At 32.6% G+C, this 20,631-nt stretch overlaps 1 protein-coding gene across 5 annotated transcripts in view; it reads right to left on the bottom strand.

Moving 5' to 3' along the window:
- Mon2 (MON2 homolog, regulator of endosome-to-Golgi trafficking) overlaps positions 1-20,631 on the bottom strand; it is a 102,147-nt gene that overhangs the window by 32,264 nt on the left and 49,252 nt on the right. For all 5 annotated transcript variants that reach the window (XM_063254196.1, XM_063254191.1, XM_063254192.1 and 2 more), the window contains exons 20-26: positions 17,702-17,803; positions 16,531-16,641; positions 14,477-14,652; positions 11,850-12,012; positions 10,360-10,653; positions 8,695-8,893; positions 3,426-4,054 (exon numbers count right to left, since the gene is read on the bottom strand). In XM_063254196.1, coding sequence (XP_063110266.1) covers positions 3,426-4,054; positions 8,695-8,893; positions 10,360-10,653; positions 11,850-12,012; positions 14,477-14,652; positions 16,531-16,641; positions 17,702-17,803 — 1,674 coding nt within the window. The remainder of the gene's footprint in view (positions 1-3,425; positions 4,055-8,694; positions 8,894-10,359; positions 10,654-11,849; positions 12,013-14,476; positions 14,653-16,530; positions 16,642-17,701; positions 17,804-20,631) is intronic.

Raw genomic sequence — 20,631 nt, 5'->3', positions numbered from 1 at the left:
CATAAATGTAGATTAGCTAGTACAATCTGTATATAGGTATGGATACAAAATAAAAAAGTATAATAAAGATATCTACCACTAACTTTCAATATTTGAGTATTTTACTCAGAAAGAGTGAACAGAAAACGAATAAAGTTTATACAGCCTAAAAAATTCTCTACTTCTAATAGTTCTACTTTATTGTTAATTAACATCATGTTATTTCTCAACTCTTAGAAGTAAACTAGTAGGAATTATTGTGGAAAACAGACCAAATTATCCTACATGAGTATTAGAGTTTTTGATGACTTAGAAAGACCATGTGCATACTTGAGAAAACTAAATATCACAATTTCTTTGGAGGTATCTTATCAGCAATTTGAGAACCCATTTCTATTTCAATAATCCTTTATAAAAAGAAAATATACTAATAGTGATATTTTTATAAAGTAATTTTGGAACCTTAAAATGCATAATATGGAACCCATTCTTTTTTTCTTAGATATTGTCTAGGTAAAAGTTTTTAATGGCTTTTCTTCAGTATTCTTAAGTAGACATCAGAAAAAACTAAAGGATGAAATTGATAACAGATTTTAGCCTAGGAATGAATAAGCCAGCTGGACAATATTTTCTTTTAGTCCTTGAGAGCTATGCATAAAAAAAACAAAATAAAGTGAACATTTAACTTGTGACATGTCTCAAGAAATTTCACTCACCAACTGATTTAACAATAAATCCTTCATTACCATGTACTAAGGTCTCTGCTAGATGACTTGATTGTAAAACTAAGAAGAGATAACATTCTTTTTTTGTCTTTTTCATTTTTATCAGTACCAGGGATCGAACTCACGACCGGACCGCCTGCTTGCAAGGCAGGTGCTTATGCCGCTGAGCTAAATCCCCAGCCCAGAGATAACATTCTTACTGAATGTTTAACTTGTGGCAAGCACTAAATCAGTTGGCTGCAAGGTACAGTGGCATGGCACAGGGGCAACACTTCAAAGCAGCAGCCAGCAAAAGCAGCCACAGCAAAAGAGAAAGAGCAAGTCTTTTTTTCCACCCCACAATACACACCCGGGAAAGCAGACATAGCACTCACAAAATCTCTATCCCTCCCCTTGTACAGAATAAGGATGTTTACAAAGTAAGGACCTTGGCTTCTAGCTGAGTTTCTTAATTAAACTTCTAAACTTCTCAAGTTGACACAATGTATCAACCATAACAATCTAATACATAGCCCATTTAAAAGACAACAGTTACAGATTTATTATTTTTACTTTATAGATGAGCAAGCTGAAGGACAGATGGATTAAGAAAATCGCCCTATATTATGTACAACTCAGGGCTTCATTACACAGCTCCAAGGAAACTGTGATGGTGTCCCCTGAAGTGTGACTCCAACAGCCCTGCTAGATATGGGATCTAGACATCTAACTTTTCTAATCAATCAGACAGATGTCTCCTGGCCTTAGAACTCACAGTACGGTCTACACATAAAGCAGATAATCAAATTCCCAATTCCCACACATATGTTAAAATGAGGAAGAACAATTAGCCCACAAAACTGAACGAACCCTTTGAGAACCAAGACTGAGGCTATGAAGCCCTATACAATACACTGGTAACGGAAGAACAACACAGAAGCTGTTTTAGGGAAAAAAAAATGAAATCACAAATGAGTTTTTTCCTTTAGTAAGAGAAACAGATTTTAATCAAGAAAATATTTTCTTGGATAGTTTATTTTTAAAGATACAATTCTAAGGCTAATAAATTTTGCTTGCAAAAGCATTCCAATGCCTTTGGAAAAAGAATATAAAAATACTCTGATATATGCTAATTTTTTATTAGAAGATAATTAATATATTCCAGGCTCATGAAGTTATCAATTAGATAACTACACAAGGAAAAAAACAATGGCTAGAATAAAAATTAATTAATCATGAAAAACAGTAACAATCGATATAAATGAACAATAAAGTTTCCTAAGTTTCAGATTGAAACTACAAGTACTTGTATGACTAATTCATTTTTCTTAATGCTACAGCAGAATTTTAGTCAACAAAGGTTTTTCTCTTTTTTTTTTTTTTTCTTTTCAGTACCGGAGGTTGAACCCAGGGCCTCACATATGCTAGGTAAGTATTCTACCAGTGAGCTATGTGCCCATTCTGAGTTACGCCCCAGCCCTAAAACTGAGTTTTAAAAAAATAACAAAATCATGTACTTTAAAAAACAAAGCTATAGGGTTATTCCTGCTTCTTTATTTTTTTGACTAGATAAAAATCAGAATCAAATATGTGAATTGGATTTATGACAATTCACAAGAAGCTTAAGATACTCTTTTCTGATAGAAAAACATTTTTTTATTTCCTCTAGGATAATTGACAAGCAATTTATTTTTATGCCAACTGAGAGAAAAACTAGATAGCTTTCCTTTTTTCGAAATCAAAAGCAATTATTTTGATTTCAATTGTAAAAATCAATATCCATATAATAATTTTTTTAAATGAGAAATTCTCTTAAATTTTAAGTTTCTGTGTAACTTGTTTCCCTATATGGTGCTCCTTGGGTTAATGAAAATTACAGCTTACCTAAACTATCTCCATAGGCAGTTAAAGGGTATCATGGTGGCTAATGGGGATTATCATTATTCTTACAGTGAAAATTTTCATCATTGCAACTGTGTAAAAAAAAATCAGTTCACTAAAAACATGATTTGCACTAACAAATGACTACTGAAAACATGTATGGTAAGATTCTATTTCTATTTTAATTTCAGTATAATGTTTTAGCTACTTTGTTAAAATGGGTAGCTATTCAGTTTTTGTTTTTTATTTATTTGTTTTTAGCATTCTGATAGTTTTGAATTACACTATCAGTCTTCTTGGTAAGCTAAAAACCTTCTTATTAAAATCTGGTCTGGGTTCCAAATCTGGATTTGCTGAATGATTTCGTTTAGTTTGTTTTCTGTGCAAGAAAACATACACAGCTTAAATATATCTACTTTTTAAAACTTCTGAAAAAATGTTTTATACATTTGTCCTTTCTAAATATAAGCTCTCTATAATTTCACAAGTTTGAGTATACATGAAATATCAAAATATGCCAATGTTTATTAATTTTCTAATCATAAAAGCACTTTATTAAAGTTATTACCCCAAATACATCTTCTTCTAAAGACTACATGGATAAACCAAAAATGCTTGTGAATAGTAACAAGATGCAGGTGGCTTCCTAAACACTCAAAATAGAGCCGAATGACCTTTTTTGAAAATATCAGAAAACAAAGTTTTAAAAGTAACTAACTAGATCTCACAATCCTGATTTATCTCAAAATAAATACACAGCATTCTTGATGATCCAGAATTTATCCCTACATATATAGCAAAGTAAAAAAGTTCTGAAAACTATACGCATTTTTGCTAAAATAGCAATAAACATTATATTACCTTTTGGAGAACATCTAAAGCTGTAAGTACAGCTTCCTGTAAACTTGTCAGAACTGCTTCAGTATAAGATGGAAGAATGAAAGGAGACGCATCTGAACTTATTGGGACTGAAACAGCACTGTGTAATATGACTCCCAACTTTTGTAAGTCATCCATGTTGAAACCAGTCTTTATATGTTGGTAGAGAGCTGGAAATATCTGAATTAAAGCTGTAAGAAAAGGCTGGCTGGGAATAAATGTTAGTTTATCAAAAGTGATAGGAGGCTTAGTGCTTTCAGATCCAATTCTATACCAGGTATTCCATGCAGCCCACCAGAGATTCAAATCTTCAAGCTCATCAGTAACTATGGGTGGCTCAGAGCTACTGTATCTTCCCAGTCTTTCTCCAATGGAATCTGTTCTTACAAACGGCCTGCTCAGGCCAGGGCCTGATATGGAACCTATAAGGACAGGCACGGGGACATTGACTACAGGAGGCGTTTCAGGCTTATCTGAGTCTCTGACAGGTGACACAATCTGTAAAATTTCTTGGAAGCTTTTCAGAGCAGCCAGAGATACTTCATTATTTTTGCTGAGTGCTGCTGATTGTATATGGTCAAGAAGAACATCCCAAGCTCTTGAAAAATCTCCTGCATTAAGAAGGGAGGAAAAGCATAAATCACCAAAATTTCCCTTAATATTAGATATTGTAAAGCATATTTATTTTTTCTGCTTAAATTTCCATAAAAGTAGAAAAATAGGTATATTAATGTACTAACAACATGAACTGAAATCCTCACAATTCAGAAAGCCAGTTAACTGACCAGGGATTTAGCTCAGCAGGCATAAGTGCCTGCCTGGCAATTGCTAGGTTGTGAGTTCAATCCCAGGTATCAAAAAAAAAGAAAGCCCTGAAAAGAGGAAAGTGAGTATATCAAACATGGTTTTGGTCTTGAAAACAAAACTATAAATCTACATATGTAGGTTTATACTATTTCATAGAACTGCTACTGAACAACAGAATAAAAACCAATGAGCAAATTCGGACAGGAAAAAGGAGAAAAGAAGGGAAGGAAAAGAAAAAAATATATAAATTTGTATATATACACTTAAGATAGCTAAGATGACTGTACTACAACAGTCTATTAGTTCTTGGAACAAAACAGTTAACGCTCATAGGAATAGATAAATTTTGCATTTTAATATTTGGTAATCTGAGTAACTCTTTTAAAGGTAACTATACAAAATAATAACCTTTGTTAAGTCCCTACCACCCTGTTTTGAAAGCCTATATTGTTATTGTTTTGGTTTTTTTGTTATTGTTGTTTGTCTCTATTGTTTCTTGTTTTTCTTGTATTTTGTTTTGTCTTTCTCTCTTTAAAAAAATGAGCACAAGACAAAGATTTTGAAGTAATATTGTTAGTCTATCCTCTTACCATTAATGATTGTATAAAATGTTCATTCTTAATCACTAGTTTCTAAAATATATAAAGTACTCAAAAATCAAAAGTCCCTCCAAATAAAAGACCTAATCAGAAAATAGACAGTGAAATAGATATTTCACAGAAGTACAAACACATAAGTACATGAAAAAACGCTAGAACCACTGGTCATTAGAGAAATGCAAACTAAAACACCACCAAGGTTCTATCTTCCCCCCAGAAACCATAGCCATCATCAAAATCAAATTAAGAAGGCAAGGCGGGGTGGGTGGGGGAGGAAACATTCTGTATTGCTGGTGGAAATGTAATCTATTACAACCAGTATAGAAATATGGAGATTCCTCTAAAACTAAAACTAGAAATTTCATTTGACCCTATTTGTTTCCTATGTATTTTCCCAAAAAGTTAAAGAAATCATGTTACAGGGCTGGGATTTAGCTTAGCAGCATAAATGCCTGCTTTGCAAGTGTGAGGTTGTGAGTTTGATCCTTGGTACTAAAACAAACAGAAAAAAAGAAATCATGTTACAGTGATTCATACGTATCCCATATTTATAGTATCACAATTCATAATAGCTTAATCTTGGGAGTAGCCTACATAATCATCAACAGTTGAATGGATAATAAAAACATAGTATTTACACACAACTCTACTGCTAAGGAAGATAAACTTGAGTCATTGTAGGAACATGGATGTACCTTGAAACCATGATGTTAGGTAAAATAAATCGGGCACCCAAAATTATAGATCGCATGACTTCTCTTATAGGAGATACCCAAATTATAAAGAGCAAAATAAAAAACAACAATGGAGAAGTTATAACAGTATGATGTATGTTTTAGTAGACCTAAATATTGTAAAATAAACTGTATATTAGACTCTATAAATCCTAATTTTATGTCCTGGTTTCTTAAACACTTTTTTTCTCATAATACTGGTGACTGAGGAGAAAAACATACGATAAAGAATAAATTGGGCTGGAGGTGTAGCTCAGTGGTAGGCTTCTTGCCTACCATATTTAAAGCCGTAGGTTCAAACCTAATAAACAAACAGTTCTTTCACAATGAATTTATTCTTTTTGTGTGAAATCAAGTCTATTAGTTCCATGTCGGCAGACATGGACTGAAAGGAAGTTGCCGGTTTCTACTGATCAGCAGTAGACAGACTATGACAGACAACATATTTAAAATGATGCATTCTATGGCTTGGTATAGTCTGTTTCTGGGAAGCTCAAAAAAAATAACTTTTTGCCAACCTCAATCAAGCTCAATGGCTTTGTTTTTTTTTTTTTTTTTTTTTGTCTTTTTCGTTTTTATCAGTACCAGGGATTGAACTCACGACTGCCTGCTTGCAAGGCAGGTGCTTATGCCGCTGAGCTAAATCCCCAGCCCCTAATAGCTTTGTTAATAATCTACATATTTGCATTATAATTACAAAGAAGCCAGAAAAAGTGGTGTTTTTTCAAAGTAACTTAATGTAAGTAGGTTATTAAGTATATAAAATAAATAATTCAGGTTTAAAGACTTAATCTGCAGAGACTGTGACTAGATTCTTTTTTAATAGAGAAATTCAAATGTCTGAGGAAGCATGGAGTTAACAGGACAGCTGAAAGTAAGTCTGATACGCAACAACTGGTGCTATTCCTACTCTGAACAAACATAACAGTTTTATTCACTTTATTATACTGTTTTTATTAAAACTGGCATGTAATTTGTATGCAATAAAAAGCAGATTTTAAACATAAACTGCTCAATGCTATGACAAATTGTATCTTAAAACTATCAAATATTAAACATCTTAAAACTATCAAATATTTAAATAAATACTTCTTCCTGTTCCCATCATAGTTTAACACAAAATTTGCCATCCATAGTGTGGTAGCCTAATCTCAGGTTTACAATATTCTGTGCCATCCAAGGTAAAAATTTTGCAATTCTTCCACTTACAAATTTTATGTCTACAAGAAGTTCCTCTTGTAAGCATAACCTTGTTTTATAGTAATTGCACAATTTCCTATTCTACAAATTATAAAAAAATCAAAGTCACATGCATTGACTTATAAGTTCATTTTAGAAAAATCTAAATCTGTATCTATTGCTTTTTAGCTTTTAAAAGAGTTAATATATTAAAAATCATGTTTAATTTATTAAAACTCAGCAAATACACATTGTAAAATTTATACATTTCACTGGATATAAATTTTGGATGAAAAGAAAAAAAATTAAGATTAAAAAATCTTAAAGTATAATGAAACCTTAAAGTATAATGAATCACATTCTGTAAGTTATTTTCTTGTGTGTATATTCTTATATACACAACAAAGTATATATGAATAACATATAAAAGCAACTAGGAAAAAAGTAGCTGTTCATATTCTTTAACACAAGAAGGTTTTAAAAAAACCAAATTAAAAAAAAAAAAACAAGAAAATATGTTTAGCATGGTCACGACTATGTACAAAAGTTACATAACTCTGTTCATCTTTCCTTACAATACCTATTACTATCACCAAAATTGAAAGTATTATAATCTGCACTTCCTTTCTCAATTTCTGTACTACTAATATTTTTGGTCAGATAATCTTTGTTATGGAAGATATGTTCCGTGTATTGTAGGATGTGTATCATTATCCTCTGCAGGACCTCTACTTCAACCCACCCCAATGGTAACAGCACCCATCTCTTCCCAGATGTGACAAATATTTTTCCAGCAAAATGTCTTGTTTGAGAACCACTGATCTGTACCAATAGTTTCCTAATTAGTCTAACAGTATCTTGCCATCCTTCCTTGCTACCATGCTATCCTATGGACACCAAAGTTATCTTTTTGAATATATATCTAATCATGTCACAACACAAATTAAAACCTTTCAGTGGTTTTTACTTCACGTCTTAGGTTGAAACCTTAAGTTCCACATGCAGTTTAAAAGTGCTAGCCTCTCTTTACCTCTACACCTTACTGGGTGTCACATTTTTCCTTATTCTTTTCATTCTAATCCAGACCTTCAAACATGCTTGGATCCTCATCAGCCCTCTCTCTTCAATCTTTTGTCTATTTGTATATATATAAGGATTTGCTGACTTTATTTCACCCTTTCCTGATGAACTCTATTTACCCTTTCAGATTTCAGTTAAGATAGGACTTTCTCAGGAAAGGTTACTTGGCCCTCACCTATTCTGAACTCATGACATATTATACACCTTTTAGCATTTATCATTGGGACAGCAAGGACAGTAAGTATTGTATTCATCACTGCGTCTCCAAAAGGCTAGGTGTTACAGTTTAGATCTAGTGTCCCCAAGTATCTCATGTGTTCAATGGTAGGGCTTTGGAAGTTGACTGGATTATGGAGTGCTCAGTGACTTGCTGTTAGGAGGTGGGGCCTGGATGGACATGAGTTACTAAAAGTATGACTTAGAAGGGTGTATCTTCCTACCTGGGGCTTTCTTTCTCTGCTTCCTGACAAAATGTGAGCAGCCTCCCTCCACCAGCCCCTTCCACTATACCCACCCTACCTTAGAGCCAGCAAACTATGGACTGAGTCCTCTAAAAGCCATAAGCCAAAACAAACTTCTTTAAACTGTGATTATCAGGTATTTTGTCCCAGCAACAAGAAAGTGTGATTAAGACACTAGCTTATAATATACAGACATTAAAATTTGGTCAATGAAATAATGAAAAATGTACATGCTCATGCATACCTCACACATAACTATAAGACCATAAATTAAGAATTTACTATTCTTAGGTAGTAATACTGCATATGAATTCTAAGAGAATCTTCTATCTGTTCTAAATTTCTTTTAACAAAAGTTGCTTGTAATCTGAGAAAGAAAATGTACATGTACCTAAAGGTTGCAGTAAGTATCTTCTAGTATTGAAGATTCTGGCTACGCCAGCCAATGTTAATACCCATGTCTCTGCCCATTGTTTTTCTGCTGTATCCCTTGAATGATGAATAAGAATATTGCCACCTCCAGATTCAATCTTTTCTTTATCTGCAGTGGTAGAAGATTCTCGAACTCGGTCCAGTAAATGAAAGAGAACCTAAGTATTTATAAAAATGTCATATTAAAATTGTGACAATATAGCTTAAGAAACAACACAGAAAAACCCAGAAGTTTCAAAAATATACCTGACAATCTTAACATTCCAACATACTAGAAGAAATTGATCAATAAAAGTATAATATATTAAGTTTAACCTTAAGGTCATGCAAAATGAAAAAATGTAGATAAATTGGATAGAACAACATCTAAGACTTGTTGGTTATCAAAGGGATATAGAGTAATTTATAAAAAAAAAAACAAAGGTAAGGAAAGGATTTCAAGCAAAAATATCATTATGGGAGATAAACGAATTAAGATTACAATTAAAGCTCCAGGAATCAAACAGGGTGCTTAAAAAAAATCAGTAAGCAAGAACTGGTTGGAACTTTAGGTATGTTTATATGTAAAGGCAACAAGAGTAAAACAATAAAAAAAAAAAAAACCTAAACAGAGAAATAGACACATACATTGAAACAGAAGTCAAAGAAAGAGAAATTTTTAAGAAGAAAATCATCCTCAGCATTAAATGCTGCCAAAAATCAGTAGGACAAGGACTGGACCTGGGCCAAAAGGATTAGTAGCCAGATTCTCTCTGGTCCATGGACAATGTCTATGATTCTCAGAGTGTGGTCTCTGAAGCAGCAGCAGCAGCATTCAGAAATCAGACTGAAAACAAACTCTCAGGCTCCACTCCAAGCAAAAAAATAAATAAAAATTTTAAAAAATCAGAAACACTGGAGGTCTGGGCAAGGAAGGAGAAGAAACAAAAGTGGCTCAGTAACTTGTACATTCATAAGATCTCTAGGTAATTCTATCACACCATGATGTTTAAGAGAACATGACATCAAATAATCTCAATATCAAATTATAAGGGATAAAGGAATGCAGGAGAGATGAGAAAGAAACCATTGAGCATTAGGTAATGAGAATGGTAAAAACGAAGCTGTCTGAAAGAAAAACACGAATCAGAAAATACCATTAAAAATAAAGTAGATTTAAGCATGTTTGTGATCTGAGGAGCCATGGTATAGAGTTGAAATAGAAGATGTATTTGAAATATGACAACATGGCAATCTGAAATATGATAAAGCCTAAATTTTTCTTTTTAAATGCATATTTTTCTTCAAAAATTAAGAAACTGCCAGGTGTGGTGGAATATGTTTGTAAACCCAGTATGCGGAGCGTGAGGCAAAAAGATTGTTGTAAGGGGCCAGGGTTAGCTCAGTGGCACAAGGCCTGCCTGGCAAGTATGAGTTTGATCCCTGGTACCAAAAAAAAAAGATAGTCGTGCGTTTAAGGTCAGACTGGGCTGTATAACTGAGTCCAAGGCAGCCACACAGCAAGACCCTATCTCAAAAAGAAAACAAAAACAAAGATTTAAAAAGGACAAGTTTCACTGGGAAAAAAAATACTGTAAAAGCACATCTCAATTTCAAACTGATAGCCCAAGCTATTTTACAATACCTTCCATATAACAGTGTGCCAGGTTGAATGATGTAATAAAGTTCCATGTGCACCAATTGTAGAAAACAGAGTTTGTCCTGCACTCTTCCTGACAGCAGGGCGGGGGTCCACACACAGTTCACCCAATTTTGCATAAAGACACAGCCACAAGCAATCAAATGGTGGTGCAGGGTGGAATGGCCGATTTAAAACCACTCCTTTCTCTTCTGCCTGCTTTTGCTGTGCTGCCTCTTCTTTATTTAATTCCTTTTCAATAGTTTCACCTCTTTGAAAAAAGTAATCTGAAATATTCCACTGAAAGGAAAAGTAAAAAAAATCACTATTTCCAAATTTTAAAAAAACACATAGATAAGTAATGTGGTTGTTTTATTTTCCAGAGTAAATCTATAAATAAATTATTTCAGAAATCTCTTTTCTACTAGAATAGATTTAATAAAAACATTTCTTCCTATCAGTGTTTTGATCTGATTTTTAGAAGAATGTGGAGGAAAAAATTTTGTTTTAACTTTACTTAATTGTTTGGTGATTTTTTTTTTTTTTTTTTTTGGTCTTTTTCATTTTTATCGATACCAGGGATCGAACTCACGACTGCCTGCTTGCAAGGCAGGCACTTATGCCGCTGAGCTAAATCCCCAGCCCCTAACTTTACTTAATTGTTATTAAAAATTTCAAGTGTATATAGAAAAACAAGAAGAATGATATAATGAAATTGAATGTATTAATGCACACACTAGATATAATAATTAACTATGAAGAACGTAACTATAACACCATTACTACCATAACAAAATTATTAGCAATTCCTTCACATAATTAAATAAGTTTCATATAAAAATATAATTACTTCAAATATATCTATGATTGTACAACATGATATATCAATGTTTAAAATTCAATAGGATAAATACTGTGAACATAAATATAAAATAAAGGAGTTGACATTCAGCTGTAATCTAACACTGAACCACTCTTCAGAAACAATCTTATAAATAACATGCTTATAATATTTCTGTGCTGACATTTTTAACAGTGTTATGGTTCATATGTAAAGTGCCCCTAAAGAATCACGTACTAAGGGTGCTAACTTCATTAATGGATTACCCTACTGATGAATTCAGAGTTGAATGGGGCAAAACAGGAGGAAACAGGTCACTGGAAGCATACTTTTGAAGAATATATCCCCTTAACCCCAGTCTCTGAGTCTCTTTTCCCTTCCCTGTTTGTGTGTGTGTGTGTGTGTGTTTTCTAGCTGTCATGTCAAACTTCAGTTTCATATATCGAAAGTATTTCAAATATTCTGTAATTAATTAACTCTTAAATTTAACTCTTTCTTAAATGATGTTATTTAAATCATCATAAAAAAGTTTGATACTTCAAAGTCATTTTTAAAATTTCCATATAACCTAAAACATATTGGCCTGGTATTCACTCACAAATGCATTAATAGTAATTTTTAAATCATATTATCAAAAGAAAGCATTGGTGCTTACCAATAAACCTATTGATGTTAAACTAATATTAAGTTCTTGGTTATGAAGTCCAAAGCTACCTGCAACATCTACAACAATCTGCAAGCAAGTGCAAGGCATTGTTGGTAGAAAATCTGTAACAACCAACTGAAGACACTGGAATGCAGTTCGTATCAATGATTCTCTGAAAACAAAAAAGAAATATATACTGATGGATTTAAAAGAAATGTGTAAAAATAAACACCTTAAAATAATTTGAACAATGCAAATTTTTAAATTTTAGCAAAAACTCCTTAATATATATGATACAGTACTTTAACATTTTCACGTTAAATGTAAAGAACATATAATTAAACAAATAATAATCTCAGGTAATAATCAATAAAATTAGATTAAAGAAGAAAAGAAAATCAGTGTTAGCACTGTATTATTTCTATTTGTAATTTTGTACCAACTAACCAAAGGAAAACTTAAGACAATGAAGAAAGAAATGTTAGCTATAGTTACTTTTCCACCACTGTATCCAAATATATTTTTGTTGTTGTTTTATTTTGTTTTGTTTTGGAGTCAGGGTCTCACTATGTAGAGTTCAGGCTGGCCTTGAACTCACTATGTCCCCCAGCATGGCCTCAATCCTGTGGCAATCCTTCTGCCTCAGTCTCCCAAATGCTGGGATTACAGGTGTGCAACACCACGCCTGGCTGTTCCCGTATCTTACATGGTGCCTAGCACATGTACATAAACAGTACTTAATGAAAACAAGTTCCTCATTTTTTTATTTCTATACTGCTATCTTTTTTAAATCTCCAAAGGAATGTAAAATTCTACATCTAGCTGGTCAGAAGAGTAAATTTTGAATTTCAAATGAAGGAAATTTGTTTTGGAGAAAAATTATGGTGTTAAATAATGAAATTCATAATTATATAAGTACCACTTATTCAGTGCTTAAAATATAAGTGTTTCACACATATTAATTAACTTTATCCTTACAAAAATGCCATATACACTGCATGTAAGTTGTGAAAGGCAATTTCAACTTGATCTAAGCTAATAGTTTTTTTTTTGTTTTTGTTTTTCTTTTCTTTTTTTCCGGTACCGGGGATCGAACTCACGACTGCCTGCTTGCAGGGCAGGTGCTTATGCCACTGAGCTAAATCCCCAGCCCCATAAGCTTATAGTTTTAATAATTCCAATATTTTACAATATTTAAGGAAATATAATACTATATAGGAAATGTAATACTAATAATATAAATATTTAAGAAAAAGTTAATTTTCCTTAGTAGTCTCAAGCAGCTCAATCATCTAAAACCCGTAATTAGTCATCAAAGCAAGTGTGAACTCCTGCACTACAGACAAATATACCCAACAAGCTAGTATTCTACTGTTAATTAAGTACATAAGAGCATATAACCCCTCCAAATTTGCTCTTTTTTCTATATTCCCTATTTAGTTAATGATACCAACAACCACTAAATTGCCTAAGTCAGGAATCTCAGAGTCACTCCTAATTGCCATTTCTTCCTCTGCCTCACGTCAATTTGTGACATAGCTCAAATGCATGGGACAGTTATAAGAGCACTCACAGGTTTTCTCATTTTATTCTCTCCCTTCATTGTGCTGTCACAGTGGTGTCAGGTGCATATCACATACATATCTGATAACTTCTCTGCTTAGAAATCCTATAATGTCTCCCAAATGTATTCAAGATAAATTCAAGTAGCTATAAAAGTGTATGAGGGCCTTTAAAATTTGGCTCTGCCTTCCTCCCATTGGAGCCTTATTTTGTGGCATAACAACTGCTTCCCTGCTGGGATTGTTTCTCAAACTTGGAACAGCTAGCAAACATAGTATTCAGAATACACTAAGCAGAGAATGATGCTTAATAAATAAATTAATCCATTTAAAAAGTCATTTTAAAGCTATTTCTTAGATTTTCTAAGATATATGGGGAAGTTATGTCCCTAACTGCCACTTTGTACTTTACCAAATATTTTTTTTTAAAGCCCAATTTGTTTAGATTTTATTGTATTGTACTTTATTTTATTTTTGCGGTACTGGGGATTGAACTCACAACCTCGCTCTTGCCAGGCAGGCACTTATGCCGCTGAGCTAAATCCCCAGCTCTTCAAATATTTGTTTTAACAAAACAAAACTCAGTCTTTGGATGTGTTCTGAAATTTGTTAGACTGGCTTATAATTGTAAGTAAGAACTCTGGTTTTTTGGGGGGGTTTTTGTTGCTGTTGTTGTTTTGTCTTTTAGAGACAGGGTTTTACTATGCAGTTCAGGTTAACCCTGAACTCACTCTGTAACCCACATTGGCCTCAAACTTGTAGTAGTCCTCTTGGCCTCAGCTTCCCAAGTATTGGGATTACAGGTGTGTGCCACTTCACCTGGCAGAACCTTGTATTTTAATACTAATGTTAAATAACAGCAATTTTCCAACCTTTTAAAACATAGGTAATATCTTTGTATGTAGGTAATACCTAAAAGTTTTATAATACGTAAAAGTGATAGGATTAAGAAACATTATTATACATCCTGGACTTTGGCAAGAAGGAAATACATAAAAATTATTATTACTGCAAGCCTTCAAGATGTATGCGTCTATCTTTATTACTTTTGGGGTATTAAGTTCAAACACTTACCCTTGATCATTTCTGATTGCTCCCATGACTCCAAGAACTAAGGGCCACCCAGGCCCAAGACTGTCTCCTTGACTCTGCAGAATCTGCAATACACATTCTAACTGCTTGAGTCGTATATCTGGATGATTAATATTGGACATTTCCTTTAATGGGTTCAGTAAAAGCAATTGCAGCCTCTGAAAGGGGGCAAGAAACTAATTAGGAAGAGAAGTTCAACAGGACAGGAAGGTTTTTTCTTGTTGCCAATTTTTTTAATAGAGTTGCACTATGCTGCTTACTCTGATCTTAAATTCCTGGACTCAGGTGATCTCCCATTTCAACCTTCTGCATGCTAGGCCTACAGGCATGAGCTACTGTGCCCAGCTTGTTGCTTTCTAGGTTTAAATTCACCTCCACTCTGATCACCAGCGTAAACAGAAAATTTTCTATTAAAGTAAGCGTTGAGTATGATTTTTTCAACATTATCACTGCAAGTTTATTTTGTCATCTATTTTTATGTAACACAGAAAGATACAAGACATTAGGTTTCGGAATAAAAAATAATGACCCTATTTTAAAAAGTATTAAATATAGAACCATAATGAAATGTCATAATGAAATGAATGTCATTAAAGGAAATACATCTCTAGCCATATTTGAAGAAAGGAAAACAATTCTCAACTACCTTTCATTTACTTCATTAAAATATACCATATTTGGAGTAATAAAACCCAAAATGTGTAAATTTTGTTGTAAAAAAAAAAAAAAGAGAGGAAAAAAAAGTGCTCTAAAGGATACAACTCCAAGTGTGTTTAGGTGTGTCAGGATAGATGACCAAATTATGGAGTTTTTGTTGGATCATTGAACACAACTGTTTGCAGCTCACTGTTTGAATGTCCACTTTGTATGCTTTGATCCTGTGACCTGAGCAACTATTTATAAGATGACAATGTATAACCTATTAACTGGTGACTTCTTACTGTTTTTTTTTTTTTTTTTTTTGTAGTCCTGTATTATTTGCACCCTTACACTGTTTTGTCTTGTTTTTTCTTTTTTTTTCTCCTTTTAAATAAAATTTTTAGAAAATACACCATATTTATTAAAATTAAATTTTTTAAGGGTGATATAATAAGAGCTAGAATGTGTATAAAATATGAGTAAGTATGCCAGACATTAACAAAGAGGATATAAAACCACAAAATTTGTTAGAGAGTAAAAACAAACACTCATTTCTATCCCTTCCAACATCTGAAAGTACCTGCTTCATTTTAAACTTTCTCCTTTCTAAGGATTCATTTATTTTGTTCACTGACTAAACAAGTATTTATTAAATTCTCATTATGAACCAAGTATTGAGGTTTTTCAAGTATTAAGTATACACTGAAGATACGACAGTAAATGGACAAGGGTTTTCAGTTTTAAAAACCTGATTATTACAGTAGGAAAAAATATGAAAACACTGAAATTCAAACTCTAGACAGCACTGACCTCTTCTGTCCTGTTCATTACTTTGTTCCAAGAGCTGTATTTGACAATTATGTATTGAATCAATGTGTATAATACAATTACAAAGTAGTAAGATGATAAGGACAATGAAAATAGTTATAAATGCCTCATTCCTGCTCAGTGCTCAATCACTAAAACTGGTGGAGTTTTCAAATGGTATAAGATATATGTGAATGATAAAGATAGGAAAAAGAAATCATAACAAAAGTGAACTCTGAGAGCATAAAATAACTTAAAAATAAAAATCTATTTTATTGTGCTTGCTGCTTCTGACATTTGTTTTCTCCCTAGTTAAGGGCAGTGAGAAAAAAATCAGACAAGCAAAGACCAAAGTAAAGACAACACTGAAGTGATATCTTAGCATCTCGTCAAAAAAAACTAGCAGAGTAGAAAACCAACTGTAGGTAATTATTAACTTTTGTCATTCACAAAAGATTTAAGAGATCCATAGTCTACATACAAAATAAACTAGTAAGTTTTAAAGAACCATTAGGATATCAATTATTTGATAAATTAAGAAAAAGTTACTTACAGGGAAGGATGATTTTATATTAAGTACTTTTTTTTACCTGGTTCTGTGAAAGTGGAGGCTCATGATTAAATGTTAATCCTGCTTTAATAAGTGAAGTTAAAGCTTCTGCTCCCCATTCTCTCATTCGAGAGTTTGGATGCTGGCAGACCTGAAGGTACAGATGTTGAATAAAAATTAAATATTTACTTTGTGTATGTAAGCTGCGAGTCACACATCAATTTGAGAAAATAAAAATTCAATGACTACATTTTCTGTTTTCACATTTTAAAAATTACTTCATATGTTTACAAGAGTCAAGAAAAATAAAATCTAAAATGTCAGAAAGCTTACCTTCTGAACAAGGACAAGAGGAAGCAATAGGAAGAAGACAAAAGAAAAAAGATGACGCTAAAACAGGTCACAGGATTTCAAAGGATATATCATCAGAGTTAACAAAGGAAGCAAACTGAGAAGGGATTTTGTTTTCTTGTGATTTGTTTTCTCTTTTGTGGTATTGGGAAGAGAACCTAGAGTCCATGAATCCATGTTAGGCAAGAGCTGTATGTGCAGCCTTAGTACTATGGTTGTAATATAGTTCATAATCAAAAACTGTGATAAAATTTAAAAACCTTATTTGTTGATACTCCAATAATAAAAGAATTTGTGTCTATTTTTCTTACTATGAAGTATCTTTTGCAGGTTTCTAAAAAAACAAAATGACCATTATAAGACAAAACTAAACTGTATACCAATATACACATTAACAGAAGCAGGTAGTTATAAACAAGCAGCTAATTAAGAGTCACCACAAGCTGAATACAAAATAAAATTCCCTGGCACTATGATTAGTGATACCAGCAGTTTCCCTCACAGTTGTAGCAAAAGCTGTAAGCAGTGTTCATTGCTAATGCTCAATTTCAACTGCCTTGAAGTTTGAGAACTACAGTAATTGAAACTGAGGTGAATCAAGAGGTTGTATAATGAAACAAAGGGAGTCCAAAATGACAGTTGATTTCAATGGAAATTCACACTTTAAAATTCTCACTTACTTTCAACCAATTAAAACAAGCACTGCTTCACTTAACTAATTACTATACAACTTTAATCCTTGATAAAACATACAGATTTAAGTACAGAGTCAAGAAAGGAAGGCTAGGAAAGATTATCTGGAATCAGTTCTGTATGCACTTCCTTATTTAAAAAAATTATATTTAAGTATAAGCGTTTACCTCAAGTAAATGACCAGTTAGAGGGCGCCATAAAATTTCTATTCGGTGCATATTAACTAAACCAGTTTCTAACAATTTGGCAACAGCAAAGAGAGATGGTTCCTAGGGAGGAAAAATACTCATTTTAATGTTAATAAAGAGAATTCTTAACATCTTGACTACAAATAAAAATGAAACTATTCTGAAAGGTACAGCTGTGATTAAAATATAATTAGCATATAAATAGCTAGCAGTAAATATTATAAAACCTGTTATCACAAGATAAGCCTTCTGACATCTTTAAGTATTCAGAATAGCTCCTGATTAATTTTTTTTTTTTTTGTCTTTTTCATTTTTATCGGTACTGGGAATCGAACTCACGATGGCCTGCTTGCAAGGAAGGTGCTTATGCCGCTGAGCTAAACCTACAGCCCCGATTAATTTTTTTTTTAAGGAAGAGAATGTTTGAATTGGAACAGGGTGAAAATTCCAAAATTGTACTTCACACAGAGAATATCTAAATTAGAGCATTTGGTCTGAAGATATAAAGATTTTTTAAATTCTATATTTTTATGTACTGATGGAAATTTTTGACATGTGCCAGTAAACTAAGTTTATTGGAGTTTTAAGACAAATATGAGTAGGCTGACCCTTCCTGCAAATGCTAATGTGTTGATACCCTAAAATTTAGGGTGGCAAAAAAATTCATGATTCTAGAAATAATATGGAATGGTGGTTAAGACTAATGTATGAAGTTTTAAATTTCTGAGATTTTGAAGTCTACCATTTAATAGCTACATAACCTTAGGTAAGTTACTCCTTCTACTGAATTTTTTTAAGGCTATAAAAACAACATAAACACTATTTCATGTCAGACAGTATGTGGCACATAAGTTCCTCCAAATGGTGCCTACTGTTACTTTTGCTTTTTCTCCCTCCTTATTTTAGTTATGGCGTACATAGGAATCATGTATATCATTTAAAACAACAAACACACGCCTAGGATTCACACTGAAGATTTTTATTCAAGTGGCCTAGAATGTACTCAGAATTTTTAATATTTTTTTAGCATTTTTAATTTTTAAAACCTCCACAGCTAACTCTGATACATTTGAAAATTTATAATCATTTGCAAAGGAGTTAAGAATGAAATTTTGGAATGAAACATAAACGGATTCAAATTCAAAAGTTACCAATTACCAAATAAGTGGTTTCAGGCAGGTAACTTAACACTGTTTTCATGCTTTCACTGAAAAAAGGAAGACCAGGGTGGAGGTGTTGGGTTGCACACTTGTAATTCCAGCACTTTAGGAGTGGGAGGCAGGAGGATGCTCCAGTTTGAGGGCAGCCTGGTCTACAAAGTCAGTCCAAGGCCAGCCTGAACTACATAAGGAGACCCTGTCTCGAAACAAAACAAAAACAAAAACAAAGAGGAAGACCACATTGAGCCTCGAAGAGTTGTTTTAAATGATTAAGTTCATACTGCATGGTGAATGAATCTAGGTTTTTTTTCTTTTTGCTTTTCTTTTGAAATTTATTTGTATTTGTATTAGTATATGTTTGCAGTACTTAATAATTACATTCTTTATGGGGAATTGGTACATGTACATTAACACATCTCAATTCTTTTTTTCCCCTTTCCTCCTACCTTCATTTTTAAAAATGGTTTTTGCAGCATCAGATTTATTTTGTAAATTCTCAGCAAGTTAATTACCATAAATACAGATTAACCGCAAGACTAACAGCTCAAAATGTACTTGTTAAAAAAATCACAGACATAAGCTAACAAAAAGCGTGAAAATTGTTAAATAAAATAATATGTTAGTGCTTGGCATATAGTAAGCACAATAAAAAATAGCTGTTTTAATATTTTTGTTGTTGCTATACTAAATGGGGTATTAGGCATACATGTAACCAGCATCAATTTCTTAGAATTAAAATTTTATGGTAGTTACTTTTCAACATGTTAGCACAAACTCCCAAAATGCAAACAAAAATAAAATGCTGATTACCTGAAGAATTTCTAGAATTGAGACTTCTACAATATTTAACACATTTAAAACAGCTGACAGTTGCTTTTTAATTATGTAGAAAAATTATTTTAGTATTTGCATATAATTTTTATAGATGTCATAATTAAGTGATGAACTTTTAAAAAGCTTCAATCTAGCTATAATTTTATAAAGTTAATTTAACTACTACTTTTATAAGGTTTATACTTGGGGGGACTGGGGAGTTGAAGCCAGAGCCTGTACCTTTTTTGAACATTTTTATAGGGCTTTAATTTCCATTCTAATATTTACTGTTTTACTGTACAAAATTAGATTCTAAAATAAAGAGGTCCTTCACACCAAGCTACATTCCTAACCTTTTTTCACTATAACATAATTTTTTTTTTTTTTTGGTACTGGGATCGAACTCATGACCTCGCACTTACCGGGCAGGTTCTTAAGCCACTGAACTAAATCCCTGGCCCCTAACCTTTTTTAAAATTTTATTTTGAGACACAGTCTTGCCAAGTTCGCCGGCTGGATGTGAGTTTATAACCCTCCTGCTGCTGCTTCCCAAGTACTGAGATTATAAGCATGTACTACTATGCCTGACTAATAACTACTTTAGAAGCTCAAAACTTTGTGCTTTCCAAGTATATATTTTGAATATAAAATGTTCCTAAATGTTAATATTCAGAAGTACTGCTCTGTTCATTTAATCAATGAACTAAGAAAAGTTTAATTTTAAGATAATCATTATCTTCAGAAAGAAATGATTAGCTCATTTAACATTGGAATAAAGAAAAGAGAAACTGACACACCTTCCTTAATTTAATCTTGTATTTCCCATATCATAAATTTTAATTACAAATGCTATCATGATATTTAATGGAATCCCTTTTTTAAAAACTATGATGCATAATTCTTCATAAAAATATTTTAAAGAATATTTAATACCCA

Source organism: Cavia porcellus, unplaced genomic scaffold (genome assembly GCF_034190915.1).
Source record: "Cavia porcellus strain 051 isolate PalLab524CR breed Dunkin Hartley unplaced genomic scaffold, mCavPor4.1 scaffold_8, whole genome shotgun sequence".
In the NCBI taxonomy this organism is placed as follows: Eukaryota; Metazoa; Chordata; class Mammalia; order Rodentia; family Caviidae; genus Cavia; species Cavia porcellus.
The sequence above is the reverse complement of the archived record's forward strand: the minus strand, read 5'-3'. Positions and strand labels throughout refer to the sequence as shown.